General features: G+C 30.5%; 1 protein-coding gene across 1 annotated transcript in view; it reads left to right on the forward strand.

Annotated features, from left to right (window-relative positions):
• The window catches only part of LOC136972774 (SIN3-HDAC complex-associated factor), a 63,442-nt gene that overhangs the window by 23,204 nt on the left and 19,359 nt on the right, over nt 1-20,879 (forward strand). Inside the window, exons 3-4 of the mRNA XM_067267418.1 lie at nt 5,774-5,915; nt 16,095-16,332. Coding sequence (XP_067123519.1) covers nt 5,774-5,915; nt 16,095-16,332 — 380 coding nt within the window. The remainder of the gene's footprint in view (nt 1-5,773; nt 5,916-16,094; nt 16,333-20,879) is intronic.

A 20,879-nucleotide genomic window follows, 5' to 3' on the forward strand; every position in this document is an offset into this window, starting at 1 on the left:
CAAAATGTGTTTTTGAAAAAATCCCAAATGTCAATCTTAAATCTGGATAAGAAATTATAACAAGTCAATGCAGATATTAAAAATTAATTTATGCCTCCTTGTTCAATTCAGCATAACTTGCCAAGCTTGTGCTATATTTAACCTATCCTTGTTATTAATGCAACCTTTGTTAAAATCTACTGACAGGGCTGTGCCAGTTTCAGCTATTTTAAGTTTTGTTCTATCAGACATCATCCTTAAGTCTAATTTCAGCACAGCATGATATTATTTCAGGATCTGATGCAAATTGAGTCAGAGCAGTCATGTGAAGCTTCTTTATGTCATAGATGTGTTCTTTAATTCTATATGCTACCAACCTACAAGTAGACCCACATGTCAATTGTGTATTAAATCTAATATTACTAGCAGTATTTTATATACCTGGGTGCAGTTTCCAAGTTTACTTTATCTTTCTTATTGGTTAACAACTTAAATGCTATTGGACACTGTATATAGGCAACTTTGCATTTTAAGTTTATAGTTGTTCTTGCATAGAGATTACAGAGCTTAGGTTTGTAATGTAATAGAATATAGGTTGCCTAGAATATTCTTTACAATTCAGCTGCTGAAGCATTTTTTCTTCTAAAATTTGAGATATTCTAGAAATCAGGCTAGCTTTCTATCTGTGTTTTACAGCAATCTCTTCTTAATATGATTTCATTTGTCTGTCTTTCAGTTGAGAGCAGTGTGTTTATGCTTTATGTATGAGCACATTGAAGACCACAATTTTATATCTCCGGATTCACATGAGTTAGCTGGAATAAGAGCAGCTTGATGTGTGGGATTAAAGTAGACTTGTGACTATGCATTTGCCTATATGTTCTAAATCAAGATTTAAGAATTGAACACATGTGTTACTGGACTGATTAATACCAGAGTTAGACTACAGTTGTTGCTAAATTTCAGAAACAATCAGGAATGTTTGGGAAACGTTCTATATCCGTCTTGGTTTTCTATGTAGTAATGTCCTCAACATATCTCACATATAATCTTATGCACTGTTCATTGTTGAGGACCTTTATTTCAATTGTCCAATGTTCACAATGTTCCAGAGGTACCCAGTTATGAAGTTCTTATTGGTTTTCTTCATTTCTGCATATATGTACAATCATTAAAAATAAAAGAACATTGAATAACTAATTATGTGTGCCAGGTTTAGGACATGGTGGTGCCTATCCATGTCTTGTGTGCTGGAAAGAAAAGCCATTCCTCCATTCACAAAAGCACAGTTCAAGCTATATAGAGGGGTACATAAAGGTGTAGTTAAGTACTGCCAAGTGCTTGGTATTTATCACTGAGATGTTATTTATTCTTTATTAGCTTTAATGAGTTAGAGATAGTATATTGGTAGCCTTTGAGAAAGCCATGCAGGATTTCATGCATTCTGTTTTCAACATAGATAAGAGATATAGCCTTGTTTAGTATAGGTCTTATCTTCTGGCCTATCTTGTGTTTATGCATAGAAAATTTAAAGACATGTTTAACTAAACTTCTGCCATGTATATAAAGGGATTGTTGTAAATAATTTTTGCAGTGTTAATTAAATCCTAAGTTAAGCAAGAACATATTAAGCAGGGGATACCCTGTAATCAGATTTGACACAACTGTTAAATATTAAAAACAACATTTTTTTTAGTACAATAAAACATTAGCATTGAAATTTGACAGACTTCTAACTGGGAAGGCAGCTTACAGGGTAATAAAACAGTTTGTGGTTTGTTTACATTAGAAATGGGATGACTTTTGGCTCTACTAACAACCTTCCACTAAAATAATAGTTTTACATCTCTGACTTTGAGAAACAGCCCATCAATCTCCTGTAACAAACAAACCTGATGTTAATCCATGAAACTTGACATAATTTACAGCTTAGTGAAATTTGATGTGCTTAGTTTATTGCTTTCCACAATCAGATTACAGTAAAGTAAGTACAAAAGTACAGTAAAGTAATAACAAACACGCACACACATTTTCTGCAATCCATGAGTATTTTACATTGTTAGAAAAAAAGCAAAATGCAAAAATTAAAAATATAATGAAATTTTGTTTTATTGATGCAATTTCTGTGATTTCACATTTTTAGAAAATATACATGGGTCTGTGAGACCCAGTGCAACTAACCATGTTTGTTTAAAATATGTGCCTAATTTTTTCAAAGCTACATTATTTCAAACTTGGCAAGCCTGGAATATACCATAAAAAACAGCAATGAACTGAACCTTAAAAGAAATTCCAGAATATTTTATTGTAAAACGTCACAACAAAAACCTTTTAACAGTGTTGTATTCGACAGAAAACCAACTAACATTTTTGGCCTTCACCAAGGCCTTCTTCAGGTTTAGAACTAAATGTCATCCCCCTCCAGACTGCCAGAATGATGTTTTCCCAGATATGAACATAGTACATGTTGCGTTTCACCCCTCCACTTGGCTCCGTTCTAATTCCTCGAACACCTCCACGCATGCACGATTGTCTTCCCATCTTTAAAGTTGATGCAGGTGCCCATGCATGCTTTGTTGTGATGTTGTGTTACTCACTACAGTGTTAATAGTAGAACACATTTACTTTGTGTTATTCTATTGTAAATTCTAACATTTTTGACTACACAGATCTTTCCCAGGATTTTCTAAATTGGAATGCGGAAATTGAACATTTTTAAGAATTATTTGAAAAACGTATAAACGAGAATTTTTTTAAAGAATTCTCTCAAATAATTTTTTTCTTTTAAAATAATTTGAATAAAAAATTATATTGAAGAGATTTAAGTGTTCCCTTTGGTATAAGGATTGCCAGGCGTAAGATAATTTTCCTTCCTCTTTGAAATTAATGCAACAGCTGCTTTTTTCAGATTTGAATATTTTGAAAGCTTTCAGTGTCCTTATTTGATCGTCTTGCTTAGTTCATCGTATGATGAAGCTTGGTATAGATGGGCTTGAATGTAGTTGTCTGCAGCATATCTGGCTAGGGCGGTGTTGTATTTTCCTTTACTAATATTATACTTGTTTTCCGCCAGCCTTGATTGCGTGGTCGCCCTGATGTACTCAAGATCATGCTCGAATCTATTGTCTCTCAGCGTAATGTTATAAATCTAGACCAAGCTTTCATCATACAATGATCTAAGCATGAGCTTCCAGTGATCAAATAAGGACACTGGAAGCTCTCAAAATATTCAAATCTGAAAAAAGCGGCTGTTGCATTAATTTCAAAGAGGAAGGACAATTATCTTATACCTGGCAATCCTTATACCAAAGGGAACACTAGAATTTAAATTATTTTAAAAGAAAAAATTGTTTGAGAGAATTCTTTAAAATGTTCCATTTCCACATTCCAATTTAGAGAATTCTGTGGAAGATCTCCTGTGTAGATTGAAAACGTTAGAATTTACAATAGAATATCCTGAAATTTCTTTTGAGGTTCAGTTCATTGCTATTTTTTTACATTATGTATTCTTTGCAACACTAAATCTGTGTATCAATCAATTTTATTTTCAAGCAAATTGATGTATTTGGATGTAACATCTCCATAGAATTTTGATAACTCACTGTTGTCATCAATTGCATGATTTCATATTCTTTATTATCATCTGCAGTTTCATTCTCTTCTAGACCACTGTCAATAAATCAGTTGTCATTAAAAAGTTCTTACCCATTGTTATATTGATTGATTTTCAGTCATTTGTTTGCTACATTTTTTTTCTACAAACCAATCTTTTTTCAAAATTTAATAATGAAAACTGATGCAGATGTTTAATAGTTTAGGAAAAAATTTAGTATTTAAAATGTTATTTATTGCATTGTCTCGTGCTGGAATAAGTTGTGGCCTAATAAAATTGTGGTAGAAAATGAAGTACAAGTAATTCTAACTTCAATTCATGATTTAATTATGAAATTCTTGGTTAAGAAAATGTTTAAGAAATGTAGCAAACAAATGGCTGGAAATCAATCAATATAACAATGGGTAAGAACTTTTTAATGACAACTGATTTATTAACAGTGGTCTAGAAGAGAATGAAACTGCAGATGATAATAAAGAATATGAAATCATGCAATTGATGACAATAGTGAGTTATCAAGATGCTATGAAGATGTTACATCCAAATACATCAATTTGCTTGAAAATAAAATCAATTGATACACAGCTTTATTGTTGCAAAGAATACATAGTGTAATATATATTTCTTAAGACTATACATACTAATGATCAATTCCATTCTGTCATTTCACACGCTGTTGAAAGTAATGACAATTCCATGGCGAAGTCGACCTTTTATTGTAGGCTACTCGTTCGCCATACAATGCAAAAAGCTAAAATAGTCCTCTAGCAGTGGCTTACTTATGTACTTATTATTTTTTATTGGTAAGCCACCGCTAGAGGACTATTTTAACTTTTTGCATTGTATGGCGAACGAGTAGCCTACAATAAAAGGTCGACTTCGCCATGGAATTGTCATTACTTTCAATAGCGTGTGAAAGGACAAAATGGAATTGATCATTTAGTATGTATAGTCTTAAGAAATATATATTTTTCTGTAAATTTGTCCTGGCAATTATATTTAATACATAATGTAGCTTTGCAAAAGGTTTGCTAAACTGAGGAGGACAACTGTTACAGATTATATATAAGATAATGGTTTGATTGCTTACATTTAGTACAAATTGTTTTTGAATAAATAATTTATAATTAACCACATTACAGCCTGAAGTAATCTGGTATTAAATGATTTCATTACCATGAAAGTGTTTGGTTGTTTTTTTATATTACTACATAATTCTGTTTTTTCATTTGTATTATTGTTTTTGAATAACTTTTTAAAATTTAAATTAACTCTTTTGATTAAATAGTTTTAGATATGGATAGCTTTTGGATTCAAAAACATTGAGGAATGCTTGTGTTATTAATTTGACTCTAATAAAACAGTTGAAATTTCAAGTTTTTTACATTGTTTAATTTAGAAAATTTCTAATTGGCAAATAAATATAGCATATTTACTTGAATTCTAATATGAATCTTTTTTATGGTCTTTTCTGGTCTCAAAAATGAGGTGTTCATTAGAATCAGGCACAAAGCTAGTCTTGTCATTTGCTTTTTCCCTTTGTTTAACAGAGTGAAAAAGCAAATGATGTAAACATCAATATAGATGTGGTACATGTTCTCTCACTACTTTGGTTTTTGAATAATTTGGTGGTCTTTTGTGAATGATGCCAGCAGATAAATCTCCCATAAAGCTGTGTTTAAGCAGAGAAGTATTTACTATGCTGAACACCATGTTTACAGATTTTTCAGTGTGATATGTATCTGGCAATTTTAATTCTTGTGCATATTGACATGAAATCTCATTGTTAAAATATTGATTGTACAGAAATTTAACTATGATTTTGTATTGATCTGCAGATCCTTTGTACTTGATAATGGAGCCTTAACTAAATTCACATGAAAATGTGGACATCATGAAGCACTGTAAACATGAAAATAAAATGCTTTACAAAAGATATGTTTATTACTGTTTAAATACATTAACTTTTTGTGCTGTTTTCAATACAGTGTGCACATTACATTTGCAAACTAACTTTTCTGAGTTTCGACATCTCAAAACTTGAATGCATATTAGATTCAAAGGCAATTTAGAATCAAGAAAACACAGTATACATGTATGCATTTATTTATTAAAGTTACATTTTTTACTTGAAATTGTAAAATTTGAATACATTTTAATTATCAGTTTTTATTTCATTAGGTGGTAGATGCTAGAGCTGGTCCTGGAACTAAATCAAGTAACAAACCAAAAAACAAAAAGATTGAAAATCAAGAGAAAAAATTTATAAAAGAGAAACTAGAAAGAATCCCATCTTCAGGAGGATTATCAGATGATGTTATGGGTAAGTAAAATGATTTATTTATATTTATTTATTAATTTTAGAGTGATGCAACAACAAAAATTGAATTAAAAATTTCAGATGCTTGAATATAAGGTCTGTAAAGAAATTATACAGTAGAGCATCGATTATCCAAAACAATTCAGGACTGGGGTTGTTTGGATAATTGATCTTGTACAAAAAGATATATTAACCTATCCCATGTTGAAATTTTTCTGTTGCATGTCACTTTGTGTTGAATTTTCATCAATGTTAAGCCTAACTAAAATTTTTAAATAATCGTGGCAATTGTATGGTTAAAAATTATTTCTTTATTTTGCAAAAACAAAATAAATATATTGAAAAATATAAAAACAAAAAAAAATTATATTTCGGAAGTTAATCTAGTATCAAAAAAGTTTCGATTCAGCACAACACACATCCCAACACATTCTTCAGAAAAAAAACACCACACAAAACAAGCAAAGCTCACTACTCACAATGGGAAAAGAAGACTTGTTCAAATACTGGCGCCTCCCTACCTTCTCATGATCGCGCCAGTATTTCCAGCTGAAACACGCACACCAACAAAAATAATATTGGATTAGCCCAAGACATAGCCAAATATTGCAGCACCACAGCACTAGTGGAAATTGAATTTGCCGACTGGAATGCTTTTGGTTAACCAATGTTTCCGTTGATTGTTATTCGGATAATCGATGCTCTATTGTACATACACTTGAAATTTGCATATAATTTCAAGCAATGTTTATTGATACCAATTTAACAATTAATAAGCTTGTTCTTACAAATAATTACTCACAAATACATCATATTCATAAATAAAAATATTCAAATTTCTGAGTGATGAATTAATATAAAAATTGCAACCAGATCTTTTGAAAAACTTTCTACCATCCTTTGAGAACAGCATCTTATTGTATTTGAGATATGTCAATGATATTTTAATAGTTTGTTCTTGTGAACCACCCCTACATGACTTCCTTGAGGCCAATAATAACAACCTCTACAGTCTAACACTATGTCTGGAGCTGAATAGCAATGAGCAGGTATATTTTTTGGATCTCTCCATCAATTCAAGTAACAGTTTTCATTTTGGATGTTTTCCGTAAAGCTACTTACAAATTGTACTTTGTTCCACTGTGCTCACATGACCCCCGAAATACAAATTGGCTGTCTTCAGGGCGTTAGTCGCAGAACATTTACCCATTGTTCTAACAACATCTTTAGACAAAGGGAGAATGCAATGCATTTACCATATTGTCTAGATGCTTGGATATCAAAGCAAATTTATCAGCACTTGTATAAAATATTTTGATGAGCCTATAGCAGCATCAACCAACAAAGACACCAAGTCCTTTCATACAGTCACCTACAGCTAATGATTAAGTGGTGTTTTCAAGATTGGGCAGCAATCTGAAATCTGAATTAAGTACAAGAGATCTCTGACTGTCTTTTCATTACTTAGAAACAACAAGGACCATCCTGATGAAAAGTCTCTGTCAGAAGTATTTACAGTTTTTTTTGCACGACCATAGGGCTGATCGACAATACGAATACATAGGCATCACCTTTAGATCCTTTAAGACAAAGCTCAAGGAACACCAGGACTCAATTACTATAATCGGGATACTGCCTTGGCTGCCTATGCAATGGACAAAGATGTAGAGGTTCATTTTGATAGAGCTCACCTACTGCATTGAAACTCATTACCATCACATCTAAAATATCTTGAGAATATTGAGATATACTATGCTATCTCTAGAGGAATGGCTATTAATAACAGAGACATGGCACCTATCTCACATGCCTGGAGGGTGGTATTTGAATGCATTTAACAACTACATAATGTTTTATAAACAGTTCGATTTTAGTACTAAGACCGAACTGTTTATAAGATTTTTTTGTTATCTATAGTTATTTAGAAGTTTTTTTGTATATGTTATATTTTGTTCTTTCGTATTAATTTTAATTTATAACACATTACTGTGTTACTGTGCATGCAAACTTCTTATGCAACAAACATTTTTAAATTTAACTTGTTCAATTTTTTGCATTCTACCAGTAGAACATGATGATAGCCTTTTTAAAGGTTGAAAACATTTTGTTTTTTTCAATAAATGGAAGGCTCTGTTATAAAGTGGGATGAAGCAAACATTATTTAAAAGATAAATTTTCCAACCATTGCTATGAATATGGAAAAATAGAGAGATACAAGAGCAAGATCAAAGAACAGTGCCTAAATGCAAGGGATGCAAATGCATTACCTTCAGTTTGGAAATACATCATTGAAAAAAGATTAGGACATAAAAATTCCTGAATTATGTATTCCTTTATAATCATATTTGGCTTTTGTGTTATACTTTTATAGTTTTTATTTTATATTTTTCTTAAGTTTATTTTTATTTATTGATAACCTTATATTTATCCTGTACAGCTAGTTTTTACTAAATCTTATCATATGCATAAAATCATAAACCAATAATATACCATATTTACTTGCTTATAAGATAATCGTGCGTATAGGACAAGGTGTAAAGATCAAAATAAAGAAAATAAGATTTATTAATACGATTCTAATTTTATTTTGTTTAAGCACAAATAAAACATCAAATGCACATAAATGCACACATTGACCTGCAGGAATTATTGGCATTTTAAACTTTAAGAAAAAATCTTGTAAAATCAACAGCATAATTTCTTCATGTATGCCAGTATTTCTTCTTTTATGCCAATTATTAATAGTTGAATCCCTTCTCTGTCGATTACACTTGAGTTTCTCTGAATTCTGATTTCTGAATAATCATCTGTTTTCATGTGGGAATGGATTAAAACTTATATGAAGCTCCCATGTGATTTTGGAATTTCAATTTGGAATTCAATTCAAAAGCTTTGCTTTTCCTATTGCTATTCATCTTTACTCCTGATAATACACAAGAATGATTCAAATGACCCAGATAAATACTTTTGTTTTTAAACACAAGAGGGTGAGCCTCCGGTAAAAAATGTGAATACACAGTTCACAAAAATTATTGCAAAAATGCAAAAAATCCTTTGATGCACATATAGGACAACCTAGGTTTTTGAAGCAGTGAAAAATGAATAAAAATCTCATCTTATATGCGAGTAAATAAGTCTAATTCTACCTTACATGCCTATCACTGAGAGAGAGAGCTTACACATATTTCATGCATTGATAAATAGTTGCTGTTTCACTTCAATATCCAGCAATCTCTATATGAGTCTTGGTGGTAGTTGTCATAGAGGTCTAGATGGAGGAGTTCTTGGAACCTGTTTGGGACTTATCTGTTCTTGGAAGTGTAATTGGATAGTTCAAACTTGTAGAGTTAAATACATGTATTCAAATTATCAATGGTGGGATCCTGCTCTTGTATTTAGAGCAGTGAGCAATTGATGGATACTCGTGGAAACTGAGAGACAAAGGTGCCATAGCACTGTGGTGGAGGGTCACCACCTTGATGAATGAATAAAGGAACACTCTCTCTTATCCTCCTCTCACCTTTTCTTTTATTTGGGGACTTGCCCACTCCATTCCAAAGCCCAAATTTGGTAAACTTGTGCACAGAGCTAGCTGACTGCTAGTCCAATCTCTGATTTTTGGTGGAACTCCTTTGATGAGTAGGTTTTTCCTGAAGATGTGTCACTTATGAAGTAAATCTTATCAAAGAGAAAATCTTGTGAACTTCCTCTTATATTTGTCATCTTCATTTAAATCATTTTTTTCCCCTTCTCTTTGAACAAATATTAAATAATTAAATTACCTAAAATACAAAAATGCTAGCCCAGGTTCTCATAACTGCATATTGTGTGATATTGAGGAATTATCACAGTTGTGATAATTTCCTCAATTCCAAGTAAAATCAATACTCCAGGGAAAAAAGTGTTTAATATTTTTATGTACAAAAACAGGAGTTTAATCTTCATTAATAAATAAATAAGAATATGTTTTACTTTAGCTAATAATACTTAACTATTTTTACATAGATATGTCTCAGATGTGTTGAAATTATTAAAAAAAAAAATCCAGTAACGAGTTGCTTAACTTTCCCAGCAACATTTGGTGACACCATTTGTTATGATATTTTATTAAAAAGAACTTTTTATATTAGATAATGTTTAAATATGTAACTACAAGTTATAGAATATGATGCAACTTCAGAAAACATTATGTCTAAGAGAATTATATTTAGGAGCTAATAAATGCAAACAAATTACAGACAACACTTGATAAGTTTTTCAAATAAATTTTATGTTGTTTTCAAAAACAGTTTTATATAAGAAATATAGCATATATAAATGTGTAATGTATTAAGTGTACAGTTTGTGATAAATATAAATTGTACAAATGTCATAATTGTTTGTAATAAATTGAATTCAATAATGAAATTTTTTTATTTTCTCTTATGTTATCAGCTTGTTGTTATCATCATAAATTGCAGTTTCAAAATGATCATAATAAGTGAATTCCACTGTATGATCAAACTATTTGTTTATGCAGTAAGTTGGATTATCACATGTTATATAACAGCAAACCTGAGCAATGTAGTAATACATCTATAATAGCAACAAAGATAAACTTAAATTGAATTAATATAAAACTGGAAAAATAATAATTATATAATAACAGTATGATCTAAATTTTATTATGTAAATTCAAAGTACTTCACTTACATATCATTATGAGGTTTTCTTTTTTTTCTGCTGCCAAATGTTTGAACAAAGTGTTGTTATTAAAATTTTGTTATTTTTTCTGGTTAAGGTATCATAGAACGAATTCCTAAGCTTGATAATTGATCCTGTACCATTGATTACAGAATTGATCACTCTTCCTAAAGTATTGAATGATCTCTCAGTCACAATTACTAGCAGCATCAAAAGATTTGTGGGGTAATGCAAACATTTGGAAATAAATTACTAAGTTTTTGTTCTACAAGAGTGTTCAGAATTGATATGGAACAAGACTATCAAGAAAGTTGGCAGCCTTAACTGATTTCAAGTGATCCATTTTTTGATAATATTGTTAGATACATTTAAGTCATACATAGGCAGTCATTCTATTCTTTCCTGCTTCTCATTTTTGGACAAGACTGAGTATTTCCATATTTTTTAAAAAAAGTTTGAGTTTGTGAAATTAATATATATAAGGAATACACACATTATCATAAACATGTATACCAAATATATAGGATTGCCAACTATCCCACATTGTGCAGGACTGTCATGCATTTTAAAATGAAATCCCTCAACATGCAAAGACAAGTGAAAATCCCACAAAAAAATTTTTAAATGATACTATTAAAGAAATATATAAAAACATATTTATGAAAATGAAATAGTGGGGTCTTGTACTTTGAATTTAATTCATTCCAGGAAGTCATCCAGTTTTGAACAATTTGGAGTTTGAAAGTATTTTTTCCCATTAAAAATAGTTGAAAGTAAAGTAAATCCATTCCAGACTCTTAACAATACCTATTTCAATAAATTTAAAACAGCAAATTCACATAATTTAAGGTAAAAGTAACAGAATGAAATGCCTTAATAAGAAATTAAAACATGAAAACTATGAATAAAAATCCAGTAACAAGTTACTCAACTTTTCTGGCAACATTTGGTGGTGCCATCTGTTATCATATTTTACTAAAACACTTTTTATTTTTAACTGTTATAAAATGGCTAAAAGCTTAATTTTGAGGGTAGGGATGGTGTTATAAAAAAAAAACAAGTTGAAAGGCCAGATTCAGGCATCGGCAGGATGGTATAATAAATTACAAATAAAAATAATAATATACTGAGTATTATACTGTAAAAATATAAAATAATTTGTATTGTTAATTTAAAATAATTTAAATAATAGCTAGGGTGCCCCTAGTGGCCATTTTTGGCATACTGTGACAGAAAGAGAGTGTCCATTTTTTCAGCTTTATATGGTAGATTGTAAATGCCAATAATCAGTAAAATCATCATGAAGTCCCATCCTGCTGAAGGTACACATGACCTGCATTATCTCCCCACCCTTTCAACCTTTAATCACCAAAATTTAATAGCATTAATCCCCCTAATAAACAAACCTCCCTGCAAAATTAAGTCCAAAATGTAAAAATCTGCAGGGGTCATTTTTTGCTGGATTGCCATACTTTCCCTCTGTATGGCAGGGAAAGTAAAAATATATAAATACTGTATAATAAAATGAAAATTGTGCATTTATTGGTTCCACATGATAAAGTTTAGCATCTTAACATAGATGTGTGATTTAATTATAACACTTGTGAAATTTAGCATATTGTATAGATAGTGTAAGATTTTATTCTTTGTTTAGATTCTTTCATTAAATTTTACATTTTGTTTAAATAAAATCAAGTTGTAACATCTTCAGATAAAAAGCATATCAGGCTTTACAAGTTTTGAAAATGATATAACACCATTGAAACACTACAGTTTTTAGTTATGTATGGTAAAAATGCTTGTAAATTTCGAACATATCAAATGTGGTTTAAAAACTTCCTTTTGGGTAATTTTGAACTAAAGGATACAAGATGTATGGGGGTGCCAAAAAGCTTTCAACAAAGAAAAATTGCAGGAAGAAATTATTAAAAATTGAAGAATAGCACACAATATAATATATAACCAAACACATCAAAAATAAAGTGAAAAAAAGCACTGAAAACATACAAGCATAATGCAAGAGTGAGAGATGCTAGGACACAAACGATTAATTTATGCTTTGAGTGCATTTTTTCACTTCATGCACAGTTTGAACTCAGAAGCGTTTGAAGTACAAGGTGCCATTGTAAATTATTTCATATGAAAGTCCCCAATTTTTTACTAGCTTGTCCCTCAAAGAGATTTTTCTCTAGTTGGCAACCTTACAAATATAGTACATAAGATTTTAAATACATTGTATTTCTTTGATTGTAAGATACACCTTTTTAAGTATACTTGTTCAAATATAATGTGATAATTTCTGAGTCTTCCATTTTCAGACCAAAACAACAATTGGGAAATCATGAGCATGTCATATTATGCCCTAAGATAGATGTTTTCTGTTATATTGCTCAATAGTCACATTAGTTTAAATGAGTTTTGCTAGTAATGAGCATTTAATTTAAGCTTCTTTTTAGCATTTAAAATACATTATCAGAACAAACTGCCTACCTCTAATCAAATTTATTTCTGTTTAATTATTTATCTTAGCCTTAAAATAACCTGATGGATAATCTGGTAGAGTTTGGCATTATATGAAATCATTGAATCTAGATTTTTTTCTAGAATGTATTAGTTCAAAATGCTTATTATACAGAACATTCCATGTTTGGATTGTGAAACTTAATGAAGGCTCTGGAGGAAAAAAGTGTTTTGTAAAGTTTTTGATATATTGTTCCAGTTTTTTTTCTCATGTACAGTACAGAGTTGTGGAATTGTAGACAAAGTCCTCCTGACTTCAACTCTGACTCATAAAATTTCAGAAAGAGTGACTCAGATTCCTATTGCTAAATAGTAATTTAAAATATACTTTGATTACATTAACCCAGAATGGCATTTCATTACTATCAAGAGAATCTTCAGACTACCTTTTAATCACTTTTTTAAAGTGAATCATCAAACATCACTATCAAAACTGAAAGTACTTGTCTTTTCTCAGAGGGTTTTATTATCATCACTATCATCATCATCATCAACCAAACACTGACATTCATTTTCCAGCTGTAGTTATAGTAAAGTATTCAAAAACATTAGATTTAACCAGAGTTGTCATAGCCATTTTGTATTGGTCGTTTGGCAATAAAAATTTAGAATTAGCTAACACAGAATATATTTGAATATAAATTTCTGAAAGAAAATCAATAATAATTACTGAATACAAAGAAAGATCATGAAGTAGAGGAATTGTCATAAAATATGATCTTCATTATAGGAGCCTTCTGCAATGCAAGATAGGAGGTTAATGCTTCTATTAAGAAGTTAATATAAAGTACATAAAAAAGGAGTTGCAGTCAGATTCTTGTTTTTTTTACCAATCCTACCAATTGACTCAACAGTCCTGTATATGTAAGCATACCATTATTTTATATTTCAAATGTGTTGGCATGTTGATTTTTTTAAGGAACAGCGTCCAGTCATTTCCCTAGTGTTTCAAGTTTGCTTTCATTGGCTAGAAAAGATTGGAAACTGCAGGTATATAGTATTGAAAATACAAAAATATGCAATATTATCATGAGCTTTCTTACATGTAAGGATTTGCATGAAAATACATAGGATGACTTTATCAAATAAACTTACTTAATTCAAGAAATATGTTATTTGTCATAGATCTCATTCCCGAAATGAATGTTTTGGACAATTTATGAATATTTTCATAAATGAGCAGTTTGGTACAGTTGAACTCCATTTATGTATTTCTTAGTTGTATATTTTATGTAATGTGTTTTGTAAAAGAGAAAGTACCATGCAAAACATATTTGCACAGTACTTTCTCCACTATAAAACCATTCAGTTATACATTTTTTCATTTGTATGATTTTGTACTTAAACATTATATTTTTCAGCACTCTAAAGCAGTTTTTCACTTGTGTTAAAGTGAAAAAATTTTAAGCATTTATTTAAATAAAAGTAGAAAGACAAATTATGTATTCATTTCAACTTAGTTCACAGTGACAGCAAATTGCTAGCAAATGCAAAAAATGATGAATAATATGTAACAACTGATACTGTTTCCAATAAAATTTTCTGTTTATCAAATCATTCCTCCAATTCAACACTGAAAAATTTTGCTTTCCATGTTTTCCATGTCCATGTTCACACTAATTTTCTAAGTGAACAAAACTCACTTTCTGGTTTCTTGTTCATTTTCACTATTTACTATCAGTGGGAGCTAACTTTTTGAATGACTATTCTTTCATATGAATGGAATGGAGTTTCAGCAGATTATATCAGTATGTAACATCAATGTGTGAAAATGCTTTCTCAAAAAAAAAGAAACAAAAACTTGGTAAGATTTTTAGTACTTTTTAGTACATGACTTAATTTTGCACTATTTTGCTTCTTCTTTGCATTTATTGTTTGTTCAAACATATTATATTATAGTAAATTGTACTTCTTTGTTAAAAATTACATGTACAAATTCACTTTACAGTGTTAATTTGTGCCATGCCATATTTTTGTGATTAGTGTATTCACTCTAAAAGAAATTCAAAAATAATTTTACTGATATAGTTTATTTTGTGATATTTTTCTCAGTTTTCTTGAAAAACAATACACAAACAGGTTGACCATAGCTATTTTTCTAATTCTAAGTATTGTTGATTTAATTTCTATCATATTATCAGCTTTAATATTTATTTCAATTTGTTAGATAATTTTTTGTTCAAATATACCAAACTTATATTACAAACTAAATCACTTATTGATCCTAATTGTTTTCAAAAGTTTGAATTGTTTAATATTTACTAAATATAAGCAGATTATATAAACTATCAAATAATAATTTTTGTCAACAAAAAACCTTTTAGTTTTCTGGATGTTACAATTAACATAGTAACGGATTTTGCAGCTAATAACTTTTTGCAGGATTTTGCAACTAACAAAACATCATTTTTCTTAAAATATTCTATAAAACTTAATTATGATTCTGAATCTTCACAAAGCTGGTTATAGATTATTAAATAATTTTTTGAAGGTTTTGTGGTGTTATTTAAATGATTATGATTGGAATACACTTCTAACTGTTAGAAGCAATATTGACTTTTTGTAATGCCACTGCTGGACAGAAATGTGAATGGTTTGTCCTCATGTTGGATGATCTGGCCATAAACACTGGAATTTGGGTCATCAAACTAGAACCAATTATTCCAGTATGAATTCGGCCTTGTTTCAAAGGTTCTACTTTCTCTATAGAACTAATTTCAGTTTTTTTATTTTTAGTATAAAATTCCCATTTTGCAATTTTTGTTTGAACTAAACAATAATATTTCTTATTGTTACTAAGTACCATCCAATTAGATGGAAAAGAAATTTTTAATTTTATTATAGACTATATGTACAGTATCTGTGCATTACGATAAAATGAAAAAAAGTGAAATTATTATTTTATATTTTGAATGAAATGATGATAAAGATTGATTTTACATTTTCATTTAATTTCAAAACTTATTTCAATATTTTCAGTTTGTGATGATAGTTTATCAGAGTCATCAAATCTGTCACTGTCACATAGTCAAGCACCTAGTCCTTCTCCAAGTAACTATTCTGAGGATTCTGGTATAATTGAAGAACAGGATGAAGAACTGGAAAAAGAAAAACCATTGCAGAAAAGGAAATGCAATAATCCTCAAAAATTGGATAAATTAAAAGTCTTTCAAAACACACTCAATTTTTCATTCATTGATACTACTTATTGGCAAAAGTAAGTTTTGTTTGTCTTTTTTAAATATACAGGCATACCTCAGGTTATGTACAGTACATAATGCATTCCATCAAATGAATTGTCATTTCTCTCACAATTTTTTTATTTGAAGAAAGTGTTTGAGCAATGACCAATATGGTTTTTCACCCCAGAATTCTACAGAGGATGCCCTTGTTAAATTGTGTGATATTTTGTAGCAAGGAAAGAGAAAAAAAAGTTGTTGTCTGTTAATATTTCTAGATATCAAAAGTGCTTTTGACAATGCATGGTAGCCCTCAGTTTTAAAACTTATCAGAGATACCAAAGTACCAAAGAATGTTTTTTACTTGCTCAAGGATTTATTAAAAGACAAAACAGCTGAGCTTAGATTGGGCTTTGTTTAAAAAACATGCCCCCTAAATGAAAGCTGTCCTGAAGACTCAGTATCTGGACCCCTACTCTGGAATGTTGTTATAAATGACTTGCTAATTAAATTATCAGACTGTTTCCGTTTGTTGGTTATAAAATCGGTTATATCATTAAAAAAAATAATTAATTATTGATGATTTGTCACTTTTTTTAAAACTCAGACATTTTTGGTGTTTGTCAAGACACCTGGATACATGATGCAAAAGTGACAAATGGCAGCACTTAGAATGGACAAGGGCTGGACAAGCTATTGGAACAGTCTTCTTGGTGGAGATGGATAAGTCAGATCATGGCAGGAATACAATTATAAAGATGGTTGTATTTGTGGTTTGTTTTAACATTGATGGTTGCAACCTGGGGTACACCTGAATTTTGTTATCTTATTGTCTTTAGTACATTTTATATTACTACTATATTTGCTAAGGATTGACATTCTTCTTTTTTGGAAGAACTTGCATTTTAATAAAATATTAAAAACTATATTAAAGCAAAAACCAGATTCTTATTTGGTTATAATATGGATAATTAATAATTAATTAACCATATTATATCTCAGTAAGAATCCAACTGTATTAATAATCTATATATATAATCGAGACGAGTTGATAATAATAATAATCAACACAGAGCCCAAACGGTAAGGAGTTGAAGGTTGAAATTTGGTACACAGTTAGGGTATGTCACGAGAACGCACACTAAGAAGGGATTTTTCGAAATTCCTCCCCACGGGGGAGAGGGACAGGAATAAGGCTTAACACTTCCAACAACAATGGAAGTGTCAACAATAAAAGTGTTACGTAACAATGGAATTGTTAAGAGAAAGCGATGTGCAAGACGCAGATGCAGTTTTTTTCGTTTTTGCGGGAAATTGAAGATGTTTTTAGACCCATCTAAAAATTCTCTAATTAGTCTGGAAACAGGGGGACCCAATTCTTGCATTCTGTGAAAATGGGTAAGATTGACTATAACGTAATAATCTTAATCTTCGCTATCGTTACTTTTGCCCAAACAATGCCGGGCCCATCCGCTAATAATAATAATAGAAACACAAATAAATGACATTAGACATTAGACAGCAATTAGGCAGGCTGACACAATACACTAAAAACAACATAACACCTGAATTAAAGAAACAGCTCAAAAACATTTTCAAGAAAATAAAAACACACACAAAACATGAACATCACAACACACACATTATAGAATAGATTGATACATTAAAACAGAAACTCGCAGCCAAAGCACATAGATTCAAATGATACAAAACATGTACACTATGAAAACAACAAAATAAATTATTTACAAACAATGAAAACTCTTTTACAGACAAATTAATAACAAAACAAACACTGATACACAGCACAGTGGCACATCATGGGAATAATCCCTATAACCCCAGCCTAGCACCAAGTGATTTCCATTTGTTCCTCCATTTGAAAAAGTTCCTTCTTAATCAGTTTCCACAATCAGTCAATCTTTTATTTGTGGTACAAACTGTACATACCCAGTACTGCTGAGCACAACTAGGTAATAACAATATAAAGGTGATTTACAAATGTCTAACAAAAGAATAAAGAGTGCTGATAAACAAGTTTGTGTTTTATTAGAGAAGATGTTGCTTTTCGTCAAAACAAAGTCTAATCGAAGATTTTTGTTTCAGTTCTGTGTTCCCTAGATGGCTTTCCTAGGATTGGGTCAGCATTCTGTATACTTCTATTCTCTTGTAGTAATTATGAATAAGTTTCTTAAACTTTTGAAATGTTTCCTCTTCTTCCAGCAAAATATTTCATGGTCAAGGCCAGTCAATTCCTTTTTTTTGCAGAACAATTTTAAGTTCTATTTTTTCTTGTTCTACTATTAAGCAGTCTAAATGATAATGTTCACTTCCATCTGTGAGTTCAGATGGTACACATTATTATTTTCTGAGAGTCCAAAGTGATGGAGATATCTATTAAAATATCCATGGTTTGTAAGAAACTGCCTTGTGTGGTGGTTAACTTTGAGCCATTGGAGTTTTTCTGTTTTCATCAAGCACTGCTAATTTGGCAAGCTCCATTAGCTCTTGTGTTTCCCACATCTCCTTTATGTGCTTTTATCCAGTTCAGTGAGTAGTCGTCATTTGAAGCTTGTAGAAGCCTGTTAATTTTGTTAGTAATTGAGTGTGTTTCTTTGTTTAATATTGTAAAAATTACTGCTCTACTATCTGAAAACAAGTTAATCCTTGAGTTAGAGAATTTATTTTTTTCTCTGTGTCAATATTTTTTCACTGTGTCAATAGCTAGAATTTTGGCTTGTATAACATTACAATCTTTGTACAACTTTATTTGGTTGTTCTTGGTTTCTTTTCCATTTTCATAAATGACAAAACATATAATCTTGAATTTTTAACTGTCTGTATACATAGGCTTACCAGATGTCCCATTTTGACCGGAATTGTCCTGGTTTGATGATGTGGTCCCTGCCAGTTTGTCATTTTGTCCCAGTTATTGGGTTAAGTTTTAAAATTGCCAAACATACAAGAAGTAAAAATAGTGTAGCCTTGCATAAAATGGTGATTTGGCAACTAAATAATCTCTTCTGTTACAGTCACTGTTGCCAATCTAAATATTTTGTATCTAGATCTAAGTACATTTACCATATTTTACAGACTATAAGACGCACCTTAATTTTTAGGCAGTTTTTTTTTAAAATACCTATAAGACGCACCTGAATTTTGGAAGCAACTTTTCGAAGAAAAAAGTGTGTCTTACAGTCCGTAAAATACAGTGAAGTACGTTGTTTAGATGTTTTATTTTTTCATCCAGATATTTTTTCACAGAATTTATAATAGCACATAGCCTATGAGAGCCATATACTTTTATTTCATTTTTTAGATATTTTGTTTCAATTAGAGTTTACAACACTTACACTGGTCATGTTATTGTTGCGCATGTTCTGTCTTAGTCGCGTTCAAATTGCTAGTTGGCATTTGCGATTATTTTGTATTGTACATTAAATTAATTTAATCTCCAAAATTCCAAAAAATATGTGTTTACTGATGATTGAAAAAAGGTTTATCCATTTTTGAAAAAACTCTGTGATCATATTGAGGAAGTGAAATAAGAACTGTATTTTTTAGAATTTTTAGTACTCGTGGGTGTTCGGACATTAAAAATCACTTGAAACGTGTGAAACATAAGGCAAGCTTAGTAGCAATAGGAACTTCCTTAAATATATTGTCATATTTTAAAGGTACCAATTTAAGTGACAAAGAATTTTTAAAGAAAGTTCACACTTGTGATAAATATTAATAAGTTTTTAATAATAAGGTAGGTTCAGATGAGTTATTAAAAATTGCTTTTAACTCATTGTTTTTTGTTAACTTTTTATATAGCCTTTTCAATCATAGGTACTTATCCTAGTAGGCAATTTTGAGAAAATACTCACAACAGAAAATAAAGTTGTGAGTATTTTGAGTTTTTTTGTGTTGAGTATTTTCTCAAAATTGTCCAGGTTTGAGAAAAAAATATTATGGTAAGCCTATGTATATACATTCTGTTTTCTTTAAATGGTTGTTCTTGAAAATATACTTTTTCTCCCAGATTTGGGATGTTAAAGGGGGATTTGTTGTTCAAAGTCTTCTGCCCTGTACTTGTTTATTCCTTTAATAAAATTTTGTCTACGTTTGAGTCCATTTTTGTGCGATGAATGTAATAACTGTGTCCATTAAAGCCTGGTTCTCTTAGAGTGGTTTCCCTAAGAGAACCAGGCTTTTTGTGGGAGATGTTCTATAAGCCTTTGTAAGTATAAGAAGAGTTTACCTTTGGGCTACCAGGAGTTTCTGCTTTTTATGTTTTTGAGACTGCTTCCTCCCAAGCTAGGCATGCATTTGTTATGATCGGCATGAAAATTAAATTATATATAGAACTCATAGCCTCAGAGTTCAGGCACCAGGTGCTCTTAGTTATTTTTGAAAAGGATTGAAAGATGAATTCTATATGTTTGGTAACTGTTTCTGTATGTTTGACTCAGAGAAGTTTATGGTTGAGTGTCCCTCAGAGATATTTTATTTGTTGTATCTTTATAGAACGATTTTTAAGTTTTATGCTTGGTACTCTTTTAAAAAGATGTGGAACACCTGGGCAACTGAGGACTATTCC

The sequence above is a fragment of the Centruroides vittatus genome, unplaced genomic scaffold, assembly GCF_030686945.1.
Source record: "Centruroides vittatus isolate TY-2023 unplaced genomic scaffold, ASM3068694v2 contig_301, whole genome shotgun sequence".
Lineage (NCBI taxonomy): Eukaryota > Metazoa > Arthropoda > Arachnida > Scorpiones > Buthidae > Centruroides > Centruroides vittatus.